General features: G+C 39.9%; 1 protein-coding gene across 7 annotated transcripts in view; it reads right to left on the bottom strand.

Moving 5' to 3' along the window:
- The window catches only part of ZNF484 (zinc finger protein 484), a 32,876-nt gene that overhangs the window by 13,502 nt on the left and 1,075 nt on the right, over nt 1-18,299 (bottom strand). For 2 of the 7 annotated variants that reach the window (XM_040449621.1, XM_040449622.1), the window contains exons 2-4: nt 13,567-13,611; nt 6,213-6,269; nt 5,593-5,719 (exon numbers count right to left, since the gene is read on the bottom strand). In XM_040449621.1, coding sequence (XP_040305555.1) covers nt 5,593-5,719; nt 6,213-6,269; nt 13,567-13,581 — 199 coding nt within the window. In that variant the 5' untranslated portion in view covers nt 13,582-13,611. Of the gene's footprint in view, nt 1-5,592; nt 5,736-6,212; nt 6,270-13,566; nt 13,612-16,328; nt 17,110-18,299 lie in introns of those variants that run through there. The other 5 variants (XM_040449623.1, XM_040449624.1, XM_040449619.1 and 2 more) reach the window with 4 other exon arrangements.

Here is an 18,299-nt window from a genome sequence, read left to right as displayed (position 1 = left end):
TTTTATTGGGATTGCATTGAATGTGTAGATTGCTTTGGGCAGTATTGACATTTTAATAACATTTATTCTTCCAGTCTGTGCGCATGGAATATTTTTCCATTTCTTTGTATCTTCTTCAATTTCCTTCATAAGCTTTCTATAGTTTTCAGCATACAGATCTTTTACATCTTTGGTTAGGTTTATTCCTAGGTATTTTATGCTTCTTGGTGCAATTGTGAATGGGATCAGTTTCTTTATTTCTCTTTCTGTTGCTTCATTATTGGTGTATAAAAATGCAACTGATTTCTGTACATTAATTTTGTATCCTGCGACTTTGCTGAATTCATGTATCAGTTCTAGCAGACTTTTGGTGGAGTCTATCGGGTTTTCCATGTATAATATCATGCCATCTGTGAAAAGTGAAAGCTGACTTCATCTTTGCCAATTTTGATGCTTTTGATTTCATTTTGTTGTCTGATTGCTGATGATGCTAGAACTTCCAACACTATGTTAAACAACAGCGGTGAGAGTGGACATCCCTGTCGTGTTCCTGATCTCAAGGGGGAAAGCTCTCAGTTTTTCCCCATTGAGGATGATATTAGCTGTGGGCTTTTCAAAAATGGCTTTTATGATGTTTAAGTATGTTCCTTTTATCCTGACTTTCTTGAGGGCTTTTTGAAAGAAAGGATGCTGTATTTTGTCAAATGCTTTTTCTGCATAGATTGGCAGGATCTTTGCAGATCTTTTCTTTTATTAATGTGATCTATCACATGGATTGATTTGTGAATATTGAACCAGCCCTGCAGCCCAGGAATGAATCCCACTTGATCATGGTGAATAATCCTTTTTATATGCTGTTTGATTCGATTTGCTAGTATTTTGAGATTTTTGTAGCCATATCATCAGGAATATTGTTTTGCTGGGTCTCTGTCTGGTTTGGGAATCAAAGTAGTGCTGGCTTCATAGGATGATTCTGGAAGTTTTCCATCCCTTTCTATTTTTTGAAACAGCTTGAGAAGGATAGGTATTATCTCTGCTTTAAATGTCTGGTAGAGGGGCGCCTGGGTGGCGCAGTCGGTTGAGCGTCCGACTTCAGCCAGGTCACGATCTCGCGCTCCGTGAGTTCGAGCCCCGCGTCGGGCTCTGGGCTGATGGCTCAGAGCCTGGAGCCTGTTTCCGATTCTGTGTCTCCCTCTCTCTCTGCCCCTCGCCCGTTCATGCTCTGTCTCTCTCTGTCCCAAAAATAAATAAACATTGAAAAAAAAATTTAAAAAAAAAATAAATAAATGTCTGGTAGAATTCCCCTGGGAAGCCATCTGGTCCTGGACTCTTCTTTGTTGGGAGATTTTTGACAACTGATTCAATTTCTTTGCTGGTTATGGGTCTGTTCAGGTTTTCTATTTCTTCCCGTTTGAGTTTTGGAAGTGTGTGGGTGCTTGGGAATTTGTCCATTTCTTCCAGGTTGTCCAGTTTGTTGGCATGTAATTTTTCATAGTATTCCCTGATAATTGCTTGTATTTCTGAGGGATTGGTTGTAATAATTCCATTTTCATCCATGATTTTATCTGTTTGGGTCATCTCCCTTTTCTTTTTGAGAAGCCTGGCTAGAGGTTTATCAATTTTGTTTATCTTTTCAAAAAAACAACTCTTGGTTTCACCGATCTGCTCTACAGTTTTTTAGATTCTATATTGTTTATTTATGCTCTGATCTTTATTATTTCTCTTCTTCTGCTGGGTTTGGGGTGTCTTTGCTGTTCTGCTTCTATTTCCTTTAGGTGTGCTGTTAGATTTTGTATTTGGGATTTTGCTTGTTTCTTGAGATAGGCCTGGATTGCAATGTATTTTTCTCTCAGGACTGCCTTTGCTGCATCCCAAAGCGTTTGGATTATTGTATTTTCATTTACATGTTTCCACATATTTTTAAATTTCTTCTCTAATAGCCTGGTTGGCCTATTTACTCTTTAGTAGGGTGTTCTTTAACCTCCATGCTTTTGGAGGTTTTCCAGACTTTTTCCTGTGGTTGATTTCAAATTTCATAGCACTGTGATCTGGAAGTGTGCATGGTATGATCTCAATTCTTTTATACCTATTAAGGGCTGTTTTGTGACCCAGTATGTGATCTATCTTGGAGAATGTTCCATGCGCACTCGAGAAGAAAGTGTATTCCATCACTTTGGGATATAGAGTTCTAAATGTATCTGTCACGTCCATCTGATCCAATGTATCATTCAGGGCCCTTGCTTCTTTATTGATTCTCTGTCTAGATGATCTATCCATTGTTGTAAGCGGAGTATTAAAGTGTCCTGCAATTACCACATTCTTATTAATAAGGTTGCTTATGTTTGTGATTAATTGTTTTATCTATTTGGGTGCTCCCAAATTCAGTGGGTAGACACTTATAATTGTTAGCTCTTCCTGATGGATAGACCCTGTAATTATTATATAATGCCCTTCTTCATCTCCTGTTACAGCCTTTAAAGTCTAGTTTGTCTGCTATAAGTATGGCTATTCCAGCTTTTTTGACTTCCAGTAGCATGAGAGATAGTTCTCCATCCCCTCACTTTCAATCTAAAGGTGTCCTCAGGTCTAAAATGTGTCTCTTGTAGACAGCAAATAGATGGGTCTTGTTTTTTTATCCATTCTGATACCCTATATCTTTTGGTTGGAGCATTTAGTCCATTTACATTCAGTGTTATTACTGAAAGATATGGGTTTAGAGTCATTGTGATGTCTGTAGGTTTCATGCTTGTAGTGGTGTTTCTGGTATTTTGTGGTCTTGTAACATTTCACTTATAGGGTCCCCCTTAGGATCTCTTGTAGGGCTGGTTTAGTGGTGATGAATTCCTTCAGTTTTTGTTTGTTTGGGAAAACCTTTATCTCTCCTTCTATTCTGAAGGACAGACCTGCTGGGTAAAGGATTCTCAGCTGCATATTTTTCCTGTTCACCACATTGAAGATTTCCTGCCCTTCCTTTCTGGCCTGCCAAGTTTCAGTAGATAGGTCTGCTACTACCCTTATGTGTCTACCTTTGTATGTTAAGGCCCGTTTATCCCTAGCTGCTTTCAGAATTCTCTCTTTATCCTTGTATTTTGCCAGTTTCAGTAGGATATGTCATGCAGAAGATCGATTCAAGTTAAGTCTGAAAGGAATTCTCTGTGCCTCTTGGATTTCAATGCCTGTTTCCTTCCCCAGATCTGGGAAGTTCTCAGCTATGATTTGTTCAAGTACGCTTTCAGCCCCTTTCTCGCTTCTTCTTCTGGAATTCCTATGATACAGATATTGTTCTGCTTGGTCGCATCACTTAGTTCTCTAATTCTCCTCTTGTACTCCTGGATTTTTATCTTTTTCTCAGCTTCCTCTTTTTCCATAATTTTATTTTCTAATTCACCTATTCTCCTCTCTGCCTTGTCAATCCGTGCTGTGGTCATCTCCATTTTATTTTGCACCTCAATTATAGCATTTTTTTAAATTCATCATGACTATTTTTTAGTCCCTTGATCTCTGTAGCAATAGATTTTCTGGTGTCCTCTATGCTTTTTTCAAGCCCAGTGATTAATTTTATGTCTATTATTCTAAATTCTTGTTCAGTTATATTGCTTGAATCGGTTTTGATCAATTCGTTAGCTGTCGCTACTTCCTGGAATTTCTTTTGAGGAGAATTCTTCCCTTTCATCATTTTGGCTAGTTTTCTGTCCCTTATGCGTTTTAAAAGCTTGTTGTGTGCTCTGCACCTGCAAACACCGCTATATTAAAGGAGGCTCATATATACTGTCCAGAGCCAGGCCCTTCAGGAGGTGTTTTTTAAGGGATTGTTACTTGCTCTCTGTTTTTGTGACTTCGGTTATTTTATTACCCTACTCGTAATAATATTTTGGACCCTCCACCAGATGTGCTTTGATTTATTCCTTGGAGTAGCCCTGTAAAGGAAAACAGATAGACAAACAGGAGACAAAAACATCAAACACACAAATAACACAAACAAACAAAAATCTAAAGACTAAAAACAAAACAAAAAACAAAAAAACAGACTACAAGAAAAGAAGAGGGTGGAGGTGGTGTTGATGGAAGAGCACATACAAGGACGGAAATGACAGGGGGGGGGTGGAGCGGGGGGGGGGGGGGGGGCGGTGGGAAGAAAAAATAAACATTGATTAGGCAGAGACTAAAAGGCTTAATCTTAATCCAGAGACAGAGAAAGGAAAAAAAAAAGAAGGAGGCAGGGAAAATGAAATGAAGATAAAGTTACCCAGAGAAATTATATGGCTTAATTATTTCAGAGAGAGAGAAAGGACTGTAAAGAAGGAGGTGTAGGACATGTATCAAGACAATGGATTAAATATGTCTGTTTAGACAGACGAATAACCAGAGTTATTGGGAGGGAAGAGATAAGGAGGAGAAATGGAGAGGGGGAGGGAAGAATTATCTATATATCCAGAATTGACCTAGTTAATCCAGGCAATGCTGCATCGCTTGTCAGGGTAGCTGTCCACAGGGTCTGTGTCCCTCTGGTGGACAGCAGTTACCCAGTGCAAAGGGGCGTGGTTTGGCGTTTTCTGGACCCACCTCCACTATGGGCCCAGGAGTGATCCCTGAGGCCCCGACTTGGTGGTGGTGGGGAGTGGGGGAGGACATGGTGATCCCCCAGTCTCTTCTCTACGGAGCTGGACCCGGTGGACTCAGTTTGAGTCACCCTCACTGTGCCATGGGCACAGACAAGAAGGTCCTTCTCACTCTGCCAACTCCCCTGACCCTGCGCTTGGCTAGGATTCAAAGTCCCGCCCTGTGCACTCTGGCACTGGGGAAGTGCCTCTCAGTGCCGCGATATGTGGTCCCCGCTGGCTTTGTCTGTGCCACAGCCACTTCAGGGAGGACCACCTTCTCCTACTGCGCACACAGCCACTGCCCTCACCATGAGCCCCCAGGGCTCCACAGCACTTCAGGCAAAAGGTCGCCTTTTCCTCCTGCAGACTGCGCCCTCAGCCTAGCCACTGTGCCCAGGGGTGGCAGACGCAGGCAGGTTCTGTACTATCGCGCAGCTCTCCAGGGAGGGAACCACTTTCTCCAGCTGCGGGCTGAGCCCCTGCCCTGCACCCAGGCCTGGCTCCCCTCCTCCCTAGGTGCGTGAACAGGGAGCCGGCCCCAGTTCAAAGAAAGCCCCGCAGTTAGAGATTGGATCCCTCCCAGTCTCAGTCCGAGGTCTTTCTCCTGTCCAGATACCGTCCTACACTTCCCTAGCCACTCTTCTCTTCGTTTTGTCTCTCTGCAGAAGGGGGTCCCTCCCCTCCATGTCCACGCGGCCTTTTGTTTTTTATCTCCCCTAATTCACAGTTACCCACCTATCTTTTTTCCAGCTTTCCCATTTTCATCCTAGTAGATTCAGTCTCTTTTCCTCCCAGGTTCTGGTGTTCAAAGTCCTTTGGCTTCCACACTTCTTTGTTTGAGAGATGCAGGAAGTATGGATCCCCCTACTTCTCCGCCATGTTGGCCCCTCCCAGACCTGCAGCCTTTAGAATTCCCACGTATCACAGAAATTCCACAGATTTAAAAAATTCCACTGAGAATGCAAATATACTCAAACAGGTACAGCCTTATCCCCAGGGGAGCTGTGCTTACCCACTGAGATCAAGTTGAAATAGTTTTCCAGCATCACATCCCTGTACAGGCTTTTCTGAGCAAGGTCCAATCGTTGCCACTCCTCCCTGCTGAAGTCTACCATTACATCCTTGAATGACACTGATCCCTGCAAAAACACATTCCTATTCAATGTGAAGAATGGAAACAAGGTATTTAGGAACTTACTTTTAATAATTTTCATCATGCTACAACATATAAAGTTTTATATATTTTATATCATTATTTGAGGGAAAATAAATCTCATTAAAAATATCATGCTGGTGCCTGGGTGGCTCAGTCAAGATTAAGCCTCCGACTTTGGCTCAGGTCATAATCTCGTGGTTCCTGAGTTTGAGCCCCACATCGGGCTCTGTGCTGACAGCTCAGAACCTGGAGCCTGCTTCGGTTTCTGTGTCTCCCTTGCTCTCTGCCCACCCCCCACCCCCATGCTCTCACTCTCCCTCCCTCTCAAAAATAAGCATTAAAAAATATATATAACCACAGAATCTGCCCCCAAAGCCAAGAGCACACTTTACACACTGTATGTTAGCCAATTTGATAATAAATTATATTAAAGTAATAAAAATAAATAAATAAATAAATAAATAAATAAATCATGCCATTCTTTCTGTAGTACTGATAATATTCTGGGTTGTTTTGGTCATTTTTTTGGTATGCTGTGGAAATTCATAAAACTTTATGATTTGTGCATTCTTTTCTATGCCATATGTCATTAAAACTTCATTTAAAAGATAAAATATATTCTGCCATTCATTTTGCACTTACCAATTCACTGAATAAGTCCATTCTTTCTTTAAAAAAGATAATTAAAATAGGCACTTTTTTTTTTTTAACAGTGTGGTACTAGCATAAAGAGAGACATATAGGTCAATGGGATGTAACTGAGAATCAAGAAATAAACCCTCATATTTATAGTCAACTGATATTCAACACAGGTGTCAAAACAACTTAAAATCGGGGAAAAAAAGGATAAAAGAATGAAGTTGGACACCTACCTCATACCATATTAAAAAAAATAGCTCAAAATGGGTCAAAGGCCTAAATGTTCTTATATTTAGCCAAATTTACACTTTAGCTAAAAGGGTAAATCCTTGTGATGCTCGATTTGGCAATGATTCCTGGGATATAAAGTCAAAAGCACAAGCAACTAAAGAAAAAAGTAGAGGAGCAAGTGGATGACTCAGTCAGTTAAGCATCTGACTTCAGCTCAGGTCATAATCTCGCAGTTCATGAGTTCAAGCCCCCCCGTCAGGCTCTGTGCTGACAGCTCAGCACCCCAACTTATACTCTGTCTGTCTCTCTCTCTCAAAAATGAATAAACATTAAAAAAAGTTAAAAAGAAAAAAATAAATAGGACTTCATCAGAATTAAAAACTTTGTGCTTAAAAGGATAGCATCAAGAAAGTGAAAAGACAACCCAAAAACTGGAACAAAATTTTTGCAAATTATATGTCTGGTAAGTGACCTGTATCTAGAATATATAAAGAGCTCCTGTAATTCAATAAAGCATAAATAATCCAATTAAAATGAATAAAGGACCTGAATATACATTTCTCTAAAGATCCACAAATGGGAAAAAGCACATGTAAAGATCCTCAGTACCGTTAGTCATAAAGGATATAGAAATCCAAATCATAGAGATACCCCTTCAAATTCACTAAGATGACTATAATAAAAAAGATATTTAATATTGTTAGTCATCAGTGGTATATTTCCACGAGAATGGCTTCAATTAAAAAAAAGATAATAATAAATGGTTAGTGTGGAAGTGGAAATATTGGAACCCTTGTACAGTGATAGTGGACATGTAAAATGATATAACCACTTTGAAAAACACAATTTCTCAAAAAGTTAAACACAGAGTTACAACATGACCCAAAAGGTCAACTTCCAGGTAAATACCCAATAGAAATGAAAACATTTGTCTACATAAAACTTGCACATGACAATTCATAGTAGCATTATTCATAATATTCACAGTGAAAAGGAATAACATATTGTAGTCTGAGAAGACAGAGGGGGAATGTGGGGCAGAGGCAATATTTGAGAGGTATCAGTGAACAACATTAGCCCAAAAATTCAAGAAGCTCCTCAAATCCAACTTTATAAAACTGCAAAGACTATAAAAAATGGTAACAGTAATATCTAGTGATGTTTAAAATACATGTCAAATCTAGGGCACCTGGGTAGTTCAGTCGGTTAAGCATCCGACTTCAGCTCAGGTCATGATCTCATGGTCAGTGAGTTCAAGCCCCGCATCCAGCACTGTGTTGACAGCTCAGAGCCTGAAGCCTGCTTCAAATTCTGTGTCTCCCTCTCTCTCTGTCCCTCCCTCGCTCATGCTCTGTCTCTCTCTGTCTCTCAAAAAGGAATAAACATTTAAAAAAAATATAATAAAATACATGTCAAATTTAAATGCATGAAAATAAGAATGCAAAGATGAGAGGTGGTAAATGGAATTAAGATGATTTGGTATCCCAGAATTATTGAGAAGGGGGTAGAAATAACGACTTAAAGATGAATACTGTAATACCTAGGGTAAAAAAAGAATGTATACAATGAGCAAGTTAACAAAGGAAAAAATTAAATTTTGAGTAATCTAAAAGAAGATTAAGAAAGGAATGTAAAAATAATATTAAATAGATGGTTCAAATATAAAATTAATAGTAAGATAGTATATATAAGTGCAAGTATATCAGCCATTACATTAAATGTAAATGGACTTGGGAGCCTCAATGGCTCAGGTGATTAAGCATCTGACTCTTGATTTTGGCTCAGGTCATGATCTCACAGTTGGTCCTCTCTCTCCCTCTCCCTCTCTCTCTGCCACTCCCCCAATGGTGCTCTCACTCTCTCAAAATAAATAAACATTTAAATGTAAATGGATTAAACATTCAAGATAAAGCAAAGATTGAATAAATCCCACTTGATCATGGTGAATGATCCTTTTAATGTATTGTTTTTTTAAAAAAATTTTATTGTTATTTATTTTGAGAGAGCTAGAGAGCAAACAGTAGAGGGACAGAGAGAGAGGCAGACAAAAATCCCAAGCAGGTTCTGTGCCATCAGTGCAGAGCCAGATGCGGGGCTCAAACTTACAAACTGTGAGATCATGACCTGAGCCAAAATCAAAAGTCATACATTTAACCCACTGAGCCACCCAGGCACCCCCTTTTAATGTATTGTTGAATGTAGTTTGCTAATATTTTGCTGAGAATTTTTGTATATGTTTCATCAGGGATCTTGGTCTATACTTTTTGTAATGTCTTTGTCCGGTTTTAGTATCAGGGTAATGCTGGCCTTTTAGAATGTATTTGGAAGCTTTCCTTCTTCTTCTATGTTTTGGAATAGTTTGACAAGAGTAGCTTTAACTCTCCTTTACTTTTTTTTTTAAGTTTATTTATTTGAGAGAGAGCAAGCAAACGGGGAAGGGGTAGAGAGAGGAGAGAGAGAAAATCCCAAGCAGGCTCTGAGCTCTAAGCACAGAGCCCAATGCAGGGCTCTATCTCACAAACTGTGAGATCATGACCTGAGCAGAAATATGAGTCAGGCGCTTAAGCTACTGAGCCACCCAGGCACCCCTTAAACTCTCCCTTAAATGTTTACTAGATGGAGCACTTGGGTGGATGAGTCGATAGAGCATCTGACTTCATTCAGCTCAGGTCATGATCTCAGTCGTGAGTTCGAGCCCCACATAGGTCTCATGGCTGTCAGTGCAAAGCGGGCTTCAGATCCTCTGTCCCCCTCTCTCTGCCCCTCCCCCACTTGCACTCTCTTAAAAATAAATAAACATTTAAAAAATAAAAAATAAAATAAATGTTTGCTAAAATTCACCTGTGAAGCCATCTGGTCCTGGACTTTTGTCTGTTGGGGTTTTTTTTTTTTTTTTCATTATCAATTCAATTTCACTACTAGTAACTGGTCTGTTTAGATTTTGTATCTCTTCCTGATTCAGTTTTAGAAGATTATATGTTTCTAGGATTTATCCATTTCTTCCAGGTTTATTCCTGGGATACAAGAATGGTTTAATATCCACAAATCAATCAACATGATACACCACATTGACAAAATAAAGATAAAAATCATGTAGTCATCTCAATAAATGCAGAAAAAGCATTTGACAAAATTTAATACCTGTTCATGAAAAAAATAAAAGTAAGACTTTCAACAAAGCGGGTTTAAAGGGAATATATTTCTGGGCACCTGGGTGGCTTAGTCAGTTGAGAGTCTGAATCTTGATTTCAGCTCAGGTCATGATCCGAGGGTTGTGGGAATGAGCCCCACACTGGGCTCTGTGCTAAGCATGGAGCTTGCTTAAGATTCTCTATCTCTCCTTCTGCCCCTCCACTCCCCTGCTCACACTCTCTCTCACTCTAAAATAAATAATTAAAAATAAAGGGAGTATAGCTCAACATAATAAAGGCCGTAAATGACAAACCTACAACAAACATATACAATGGTGAAACACTGACAGCTTTTTCTCTAAGATCAGGGGCAAGACAAGGATGTCCACTCTCATCACTTCTATTCAACACAGTACTGGAAGTCTAGGCCACAGCAGTCAGAAAGGAAAAAGAAAAGGCATCCAAGTTGATAAGGAAGAAGTAAAACTGTCATTATTTGCAGATGACATGGTACCATACACAGAAAATCCTAAAAACTCCACCAAAAAAATATTAGAAATAATAAATGAATCCAGTAAAGTTGCAGATACAAAATTAATATACAAAAAAAAGATATTGCTGGGGCGCCTGGGTGGCTCAGTCGGTTAAGCGGCAGACTTCAGCTCAGGTCACGATCTCGCGGTCCGTGATTTCGAGCCCCGCGTCGGGCTCTGGGCTGATGGCTCAGAGCCTGGGGCCTGCTTCCGATTCTGTGTCTCCCTCTCTCTCTGCCCCTCCCCCGTTCATGCTCTGTCTCTCTCTGTCTCAAAAATAAATAAAACGTTAAAAAAAATAAAAAAATAAAAAAAAAGATCAGACTTGCATTAAAAAAAAAAAAGATATTGCTTATGTTTCCATATACTAATATAAAGTAGCAGAAAGAAATTAAGAAAACAATTCCATTTACAACTGTATCAAAAAGACTAAAAGCCTAGGAATAAACTTAATGAAAAGAGATGAAAGATCTGTACCCTGAAAAACAATAAAGCATTAATGAAAGAAAGAAACTAAAGACAATACAAACAAATGGAAAGATATACCATGCTTATGGATTGGAAGAATTAATATTGTTAAAATTCCATATTACCCAAAGCAATCTATAGATACAATGTAATTCCTATAAAATGCCAATAGTATTTTTTACAGAACTAGAAAAATACTAAAATTTTTATGGAGCCACCAAAAAAACCCAAGTAGCAAATGCAATCGAAGAACAAAGCTGGGGGTAGCACATCCAATATTTCAAGAGATACTACAAAGCTACAGTAATCTAAACAGTATAGTACTAGCACAAAAAACAGACACATATCATTGGAATGGAATAGGAGGCCCAGAAATAAACCCAGGGTTTATATGGTCAATTAATCTACAACAAAGGAGGCAAGAATATACCATGGGAAAAGCCAGTCTCTTCAATAAATGGGTGTTGGGAAAACAGGACAGCTACATGTAAAAGAATGAAACTGAACCACTTTCTTACACCATACCCAAAAATAAATTCAAAACGGATTAAAAACCTAAATGTGAGACAGGAAACCATCAAAATCCTAGAAGAGAACACAGGCAGTAACCTCTTTGACATCAGATTTAGCAACATGTTTTTAGATATGTCTCCTCAGCCAAAGGAAACAAAAACAGTAATAAACTGTTGAGGCTATGTCAAAATAAAAAAACTTCTACATAGTGAAAGAAACAATCAGCAAAATGAAAAGGCAACCGACTGAACAGGAAAAGATATGTGCAAATGGTACACTGAATAAGGGGTTAATATCTGAAATATACAAAGAATTTATACAACTCAACACAAAAAAAAAAAAAAACCCCACAAATAATCTGGTTAAAAATGGATAGAGGACCTGAATAGACATTTTTCCAAAAAATGAGATATGGGGCACCTGGATGGCTCAGTTGGTTGAGCACCTGATTCTTGATTTCAGCTCAGGTCATGATCTCACGGTTTGTGGGTTTGAGCCCAAGTCGAGCTCCATGCTGACAGCTCAGAGCTTGGAGCCTGCTTGGGATTCTGTATCTCCGTCTCTCTCTGCCTCTCCCCTGCATGCACTGGGTCTCTGTCTCTCAAAAATAAATAAACATTAAAAACATCTTTTTTTAAGTTAAAATGCAAAGAAGAGATAAATATTATTGAAAAAATATATAAGAATATGCTTACTATAAAATAAGTCCTCCTTCAAAAAAAAAAAAAAAAAAAAAAAAAAAAATCAGTGAACGACTTCCACTCCTGGAAAGATGGAAACAAATGCACTCATCTCTCCTCATTCCACTACGCCCATCTAGAAACCTAGACATCATCCATAAACAATCTGAGAATACTCTGTAAGGCAAAGAATAAGAGACAAACTGGCTAGGGACCTCAGGAACCAAGGAACTACACAACATTAGTTCCTGAAGACTGCCTCATACAGCCCTGACAGGTGCTAGAACATTCTACAACCCAGAATCACCAAGAGCACACAAAGAGAGCTCAAAGAAAAGTCTCTCTCTAGCTAAAAGATCAGCAAAAGGGCAACCTAGAAGGCAGAAAAATTTTAGGCAAAATATACTCTAGCCAAACACAACAGATTAAAAACCCAAAGAAACAAAAAACTTTGGGCCTGACCCCACGCCCACCAAATAAAGACCCAAGGAGTGGCCTAGACTCCCACTCTTGCCTGGCTGAACAAAGATGTCCCTTCACATTCCAATGGTGTGGTGTGGGAAAAAGCAGGGGGGAACTGGAACTTTCATTCATACACAGTAGTAATAAAATTAAAAAAAAAAAAAAATAGACCAATATTTCTCATTAATATAAGTCCTCAACAAAGTATGAGCAAATAAAATACATAAAAAGAAGTATATGCCGGGGTGCCTGGGTGGCTCTGTCGGTTAAGTGTCTGACTTTGGCTCAGGTCATGATCTCGCGGTTTGTGGATTCCAGACCCACGTCAGACTCTGTGCTGACAGCTTGCTCAGAGCCTGGGGCCTGCTTCAGATTCTGTGTCTCCCTTTATCTCTGCCCCTCCCCTGCTCGCCCTGTCTCTCACTGTCTCTCTCTCAAAAATAAATAAACATTAAAAAAAAAAAAAGTATATGCCATGATCAAATGGGGTTTATTCAAAGGTTGCCAAGGCTGGCTCAGTATGTGAAAATCAATGTAATCCATCATAGCAGTAGGCTAAGGAAGTAAAATTCCACAACCATGTCAACTGATGCAGAAAATCAAAATTCAACACCTATTCATGATAAAACCTCAAAACTTTGTTTCACAAGGTAGTCCTTGGACAAGCAGCAATGACACCCTGTTGGAATCCCAACCCTATTAAATAAGAATCTGAAGTCACGTGCCAGCGAGAGAAGCACCGCTCTGTAATGATGGAAACCCTGGCAGTGTATTTCTAACAGTGTTCTTGTTGAAGACACTGTTCTGTCTCCATTCATCTGAAGAGCCATCAGAATTTTTCTCAAGCATCAAGAACCAGGCAATCTTTACTACAGATGAAATAAATTACTTATCAACAATATAAACCAGTACCTCATTTTCATTATTGCTATGTCTTTCACGGACACCAGAGACAATCTCACAGTTCAGAGTTCATAGCTGTATAAAATCACAACTCACATATATCTATACTCCAAGCTTGACTTGGAGTTGATAGTCACTTCTTTTTTTCCCTCTGATCTTGGTTTTTATTAACTTATACTTGTCCATCTTACGATATGGGTTATTAGATGCTTCCTAAAATCCACTAGAAAACAAAACAACAAATAAATAAATGAACAAATAAGAACTCACCAGGGACTTGGTCATTTCTGGCTCTTCTGGGAAAGAGGCAGAGATCTGAGAAGAGATGAACAGAGTGACCAATGAGAGAAGGAAGTGTGCCAGAGTCCCACACATGGACATATACATCATTTAGCATACATGCACCTGACCCAAAAAACTCATTTCCAGGACATCATAAAAAATCATCCTGAATTGCACAAAAATTTAATTTATTTTTTTAACGTTTATTTATTTTTTGAAAGAGAGAGAGAGTGGGGGAGGGGCAGAGAGAGAGGGAGACAGAGGATCCCAAGCAGGCTCTGCACTGTCAGCACAGAACCCGACATGGGGCTCGAACTCATGAAACATGAAATGATGACCTGAGCCGAAATCGGATGCTCAGCTGACTGAGCCACCCAGGCACCCCTGCACAAAAACTGAAAAGCAGAAATTTCACCACAGCATGGCTAACAACAAAATTAAAAGGCTAGAACAGGGGCGCCTGGGTGGCTCAGTCGGTTAAGCGTCCGACTTCAGCTCAGGTCACGATCTCACAGTCCGCGAGTTCGAGCCCCGCGTCGGGCTCTGGGCTGATGGCTCAGAGCCTGGATCCTGGTTCCGATTCTGTGTTTCCCTCTCTTTATGCCCCTCCCCCGTTCATGCTGTGTCTCTCTCTGTTTCAAAAATAAATAAACGTTAAAAAAAAAAATTTAAAAGGCTAGAACATACTGATACCCAATAACTATAGACTCTTTAAATAATTTGTGGACCATCCTGAAAACATAAAGACACATAAAATTAAATTACAGTAGAAAAATATGTTAAACGGCCAAGTAAAAATGAAAAGATGTACCAAATAGTATGGTTTCATTTTCATTGAACAACATGTGTGTACATACACATGCACACATACACGCATAGACACATATATGAGTGCATTCATACACAAGAAAGAAAATTGTCTGGGAGGAAATATACTACAATGTTAACAGATATATTATTTGGGTGGTGATAAAATTATAGGTAATTTTTATATTCTTATAAAACAAAGTAACTTTTTTTTTTTAATGTTTGTTTATTTGGGGCACCTGGGTGGCTCAGTGGTTGAGCCTCCAACTTAGGCTCAGGTCACCATCTCGCGATTTGTGGGTTCAAGCTCCGTGTCAGGCTCTGTGCCGACAGGTTGGAGACTGGAGTCTGCTTCAGATTCTGTGTCTCCCTCTCTTTCTGCCCCTTCCTCACTCATGCTTTATCTCTTTCTCTCTCTCAAAAATAAACATTAAAAAATTGTTTTTAATAAATAAAAATAAATGTTTATTTTTGTGAGAGATAGTGAGCGGGAAGGGGCAGAGAGAGAGAGAGAGAGAGAGAGAGAGGAGAGGTAGAGAAAATCCCAAGCAGGCTCGCTGCTGTCAGCACAGAGCCCAATGCAGGGCTCGCTCCCACGAACTCTGAGATCGTGACCTAAACTGAAATCAAGAGGCAGACAGTCAACTGAGCCACCCAGGCGCCCCTGGAAGCAGGTTCTAATCAAGACACACACATTGGTCATTGTGTCCCTTTGACCCTAGATCTATCCTCCCCAATATTTTTTCATGATAGACTTTTAAAATTAATTTTTGCTTTGAACTTTTATATTAAAAGTATTCCTATTAAATATACTTTTCATGTCTAAACTCTGCCAGCAAATATTGGGCCAAGGTGGACTGGAGTCTGAAAAAGAGATTCTGAAGGCTCACTATGTGCTCTGATACCAGGGATCTGTGGAAACACAAAGAGATCCTGCAGAGACAGTGCCACATGGTGACAGCCACTCAGCTGTCCTCCCAAGAGCCTCATACGGTGTGGGACGGGTGGTACAGGGGAACAACGAGAATTTGGAGCCAAATCAATGTATGTTTGAATCTCAGTTCTTCCATCTTCTAGCGTGACAACCTAGAGAACTCACTTCAATCTGTTTCCCCATCTTCATACTTTTTAGATAAACAAACTTACAATACTTGAAAAGCACTCAGACAGGTGTGGCATATAAATACTCACTAAAATTAGTTACTGATATTATTACAATATCAGTAATCCATGTAGAATGCAATCACTGTACCAGATGTCATCTGACTTCACAGCCCCCTCAAGTAAGCCATCACCAACCCCGACCCCCAGTTCCTCACTCGCACTCCACAAGTGGCTCCACTGTCAGTTGCTGCACACTGACCTCCTGCAAGAGCCATTACTCACACCTCAGAATCACTGGTTCCCATAGCCTGCTGCTCACAGACCCCAAATCATTCATTCCACTGTCCCTGATCACAGAGCCTCCAACACTCTAACCTGATCGTTCTGGCTTGCCACCAGTAAATTCCATGCCCCACAAAGGAAAAATTCCTCCTATATGTCTTTCCTCCATTCTCAATACTTCTGGTCATCAAATATGTGTGTGTGTGTGTGTGTGTGTGTGTGTGTTGGAAAAGGTCGGGGGTGGGGAAGGAATCCCTACACTAAGCAATTCTGCAACACCAGCCGAATGTCCTACAATTTAACTCAATTCTGGCATCATCTGCTTGGAGTTAGCATCAGATCACACAGGTTGAGGGCTCACTCTCATGAGAGTGCCCCCTGCCCCAACTTCAAATGACAATCATAAGCCCAGGCTGTTACTTGTGCTTATTAACTGGCTGTAAATCAGAGGTTCCCAGGACCCCCAGCTCGGGTTCCATTAATTTGCCAGAGCAGCTCACAGAACTCACGATAACATTTGACTTATTGGATTACTGATTGATTATAAAATGACATACCTCAGGAACAACCAGATGGATGAGACGCATAGAGCGAGGTATATGGGAAGGGGTGCCGCACTCTCCCAGCATCTCTATGTGTTCAATCCAGAAGCTCTCCAAACTCCATCCTTTTGGGGTTTTATGGACGCTTCATTACATACAGATGATTAATTAAATAACTGGCCATTGGTGACTGACTCAACCTCCATTCGGGGCATGGGTTTCAAGTTCCAACGCTCTAATCACATGGTTCGCTCCCCTGGCAACCAGCCCTCCTCGAGGGGTTATGGAGAGACTTTCAAAAAATTACTTCATTATCGTAAACTCAGGTGTGGTTCAAAAGAATTTATTAGGAATGATGACAACATCCATTTCACCTTCATCTCTCTGGAGCAATTTCTGGAGTCAGGAACAAAAGGTGCCCTGTGGCTCTTATCATTTAGGAAATGACAAAGGTTTTAGGAGCTATGTGCTGGGAACCATGGACTAAGACTAAAATACTTATTTCTTATTATATCACAATATCACATGCCCCCATTGCTGGCCTCCACACTTTCATCACCACCCACCATGCACCTTCATCAATCATCCCAAGAGTCCCAATCCCAGATGCACCTGCCCTGGCACCAGGTACCCAAGCACACTTCCCACCACTCACACCACTACTAGGCCTGTACCATTAGCCTTCCCCACAAACTTACGCACACACACACACACACACACACACACACAGAGGAAGGAACCCAATCAATGATCAAATCTGGGGATATTCTTGAATTTTAAAGATAATCAAACATACATAAATCCAAAGCACATGTGAAATAACAGATTATTTACAGAGAAAATTTTCAGAAAATCAAGATGCCTCATCTGCAGTAAATTAAATATCAGAAATGTATCTAAAAGGCCTTTTCTGGGGCACTTGGGTGGTTCAGTCGGTTAAGTGCCCAACTCTTGGTTTTGGCTCAGGTCATGATCTCATGGTTCGTGAGTTCAAGCTCCATGTTGGGCTCCATGCTAATGGTGCAGAGCCTACTTGGAATTCTCTCTCTCCCTCTCTCTCTGCCCTTCCCCTGCTCTCTCTCTCTCTCTCAAAATAAATAAATTAACTTAAAAAAAAATCTTTAAAAGGCCATTTCTCTGTGAAGGCTAGAGAAAGACATTTTCAGAAATAAAAGTACTTGCAGAGTATCTCTATCCTTATCTGGCGAAAATACTTTAAAAAGTATTCCAAATAATGTAAATTGAATCAGATGAGATCTCCCAAAGAAAAATACTGTTCAGCAATAATTTTTGCAAGAGATATGATTATAAAAAAGGACAAGACTGGTGATGGGATGAGGCCATTAAAGGTAAAATTGATAATATTCTATGATAAAACATTTCTAATTAAAACATAAGAAAAAACGTAAGTTATACGGGGTGTAGAATGGAAACGATGAACAGAAACTTGTAGAAACACTACAATGAAAGTAGAAAGTATGAAACAAAAAAATGGGGCACCTGGCTGGCTCAGTTGGTTGAGCTTCTGACTTTTTTTTTTAATTAATTAATTAATTAATTAATTTCTTTATTTATTTATTGTTTAATTTACATCCAAGTTAGTTAGCATATGATGCAACAATGATATCAGGAGTAGATTCCTTAATGCCCCTGACCCATTTAGCCCATCCCCCCCACCCCCAACCCCGCTGACTCTTGACTTCTGCTCAGGTCATGATCTCATGCTTCCCGGGATCAAGACTGGTATGGTACTGTGCTGACAGGAGCCTGCTTGGGATTCACTCTCCCTCTCTCTCTGCTCCTTCCCTGCTCATGCTTTCTCTCTTTCTCTTAAAATAAATAAATAAGGAAGGAAGGAAGGATGCTCATGCTTTCTCTCTTTCTCTTAAAATAAATAAATAAGGAAGGAAGGAAGGAAGGAAGGAAGGAAGGAAGGAAGGAAAGAAAGAAAGAAAGAAAGAAAGAAAGAAAGAAAGAAAGAAAGAA

Source organism: Herpailurus yagouaroundi, unplaced genomic scaffold (assembly GCF_014898765.1).
Source record: "Herpailurus yagouaroundi ecotype Mexico unplaced genomic scaffold, PumYag 199, whole genome shotgun sequence".
NCBI classification, from domain to species: domain Eukaryota; kingdom Metazoa; phylum Chordata; class Mammalia; order Carnivora; family Felidae; genus Herpailurus; species Herpailurus yagouaroundi.
The sequence above is the reverse complement of the archived record's forward strand: the minus strand, read 5'-3'. Positions and strand labels throughout refer to the sequence as shown.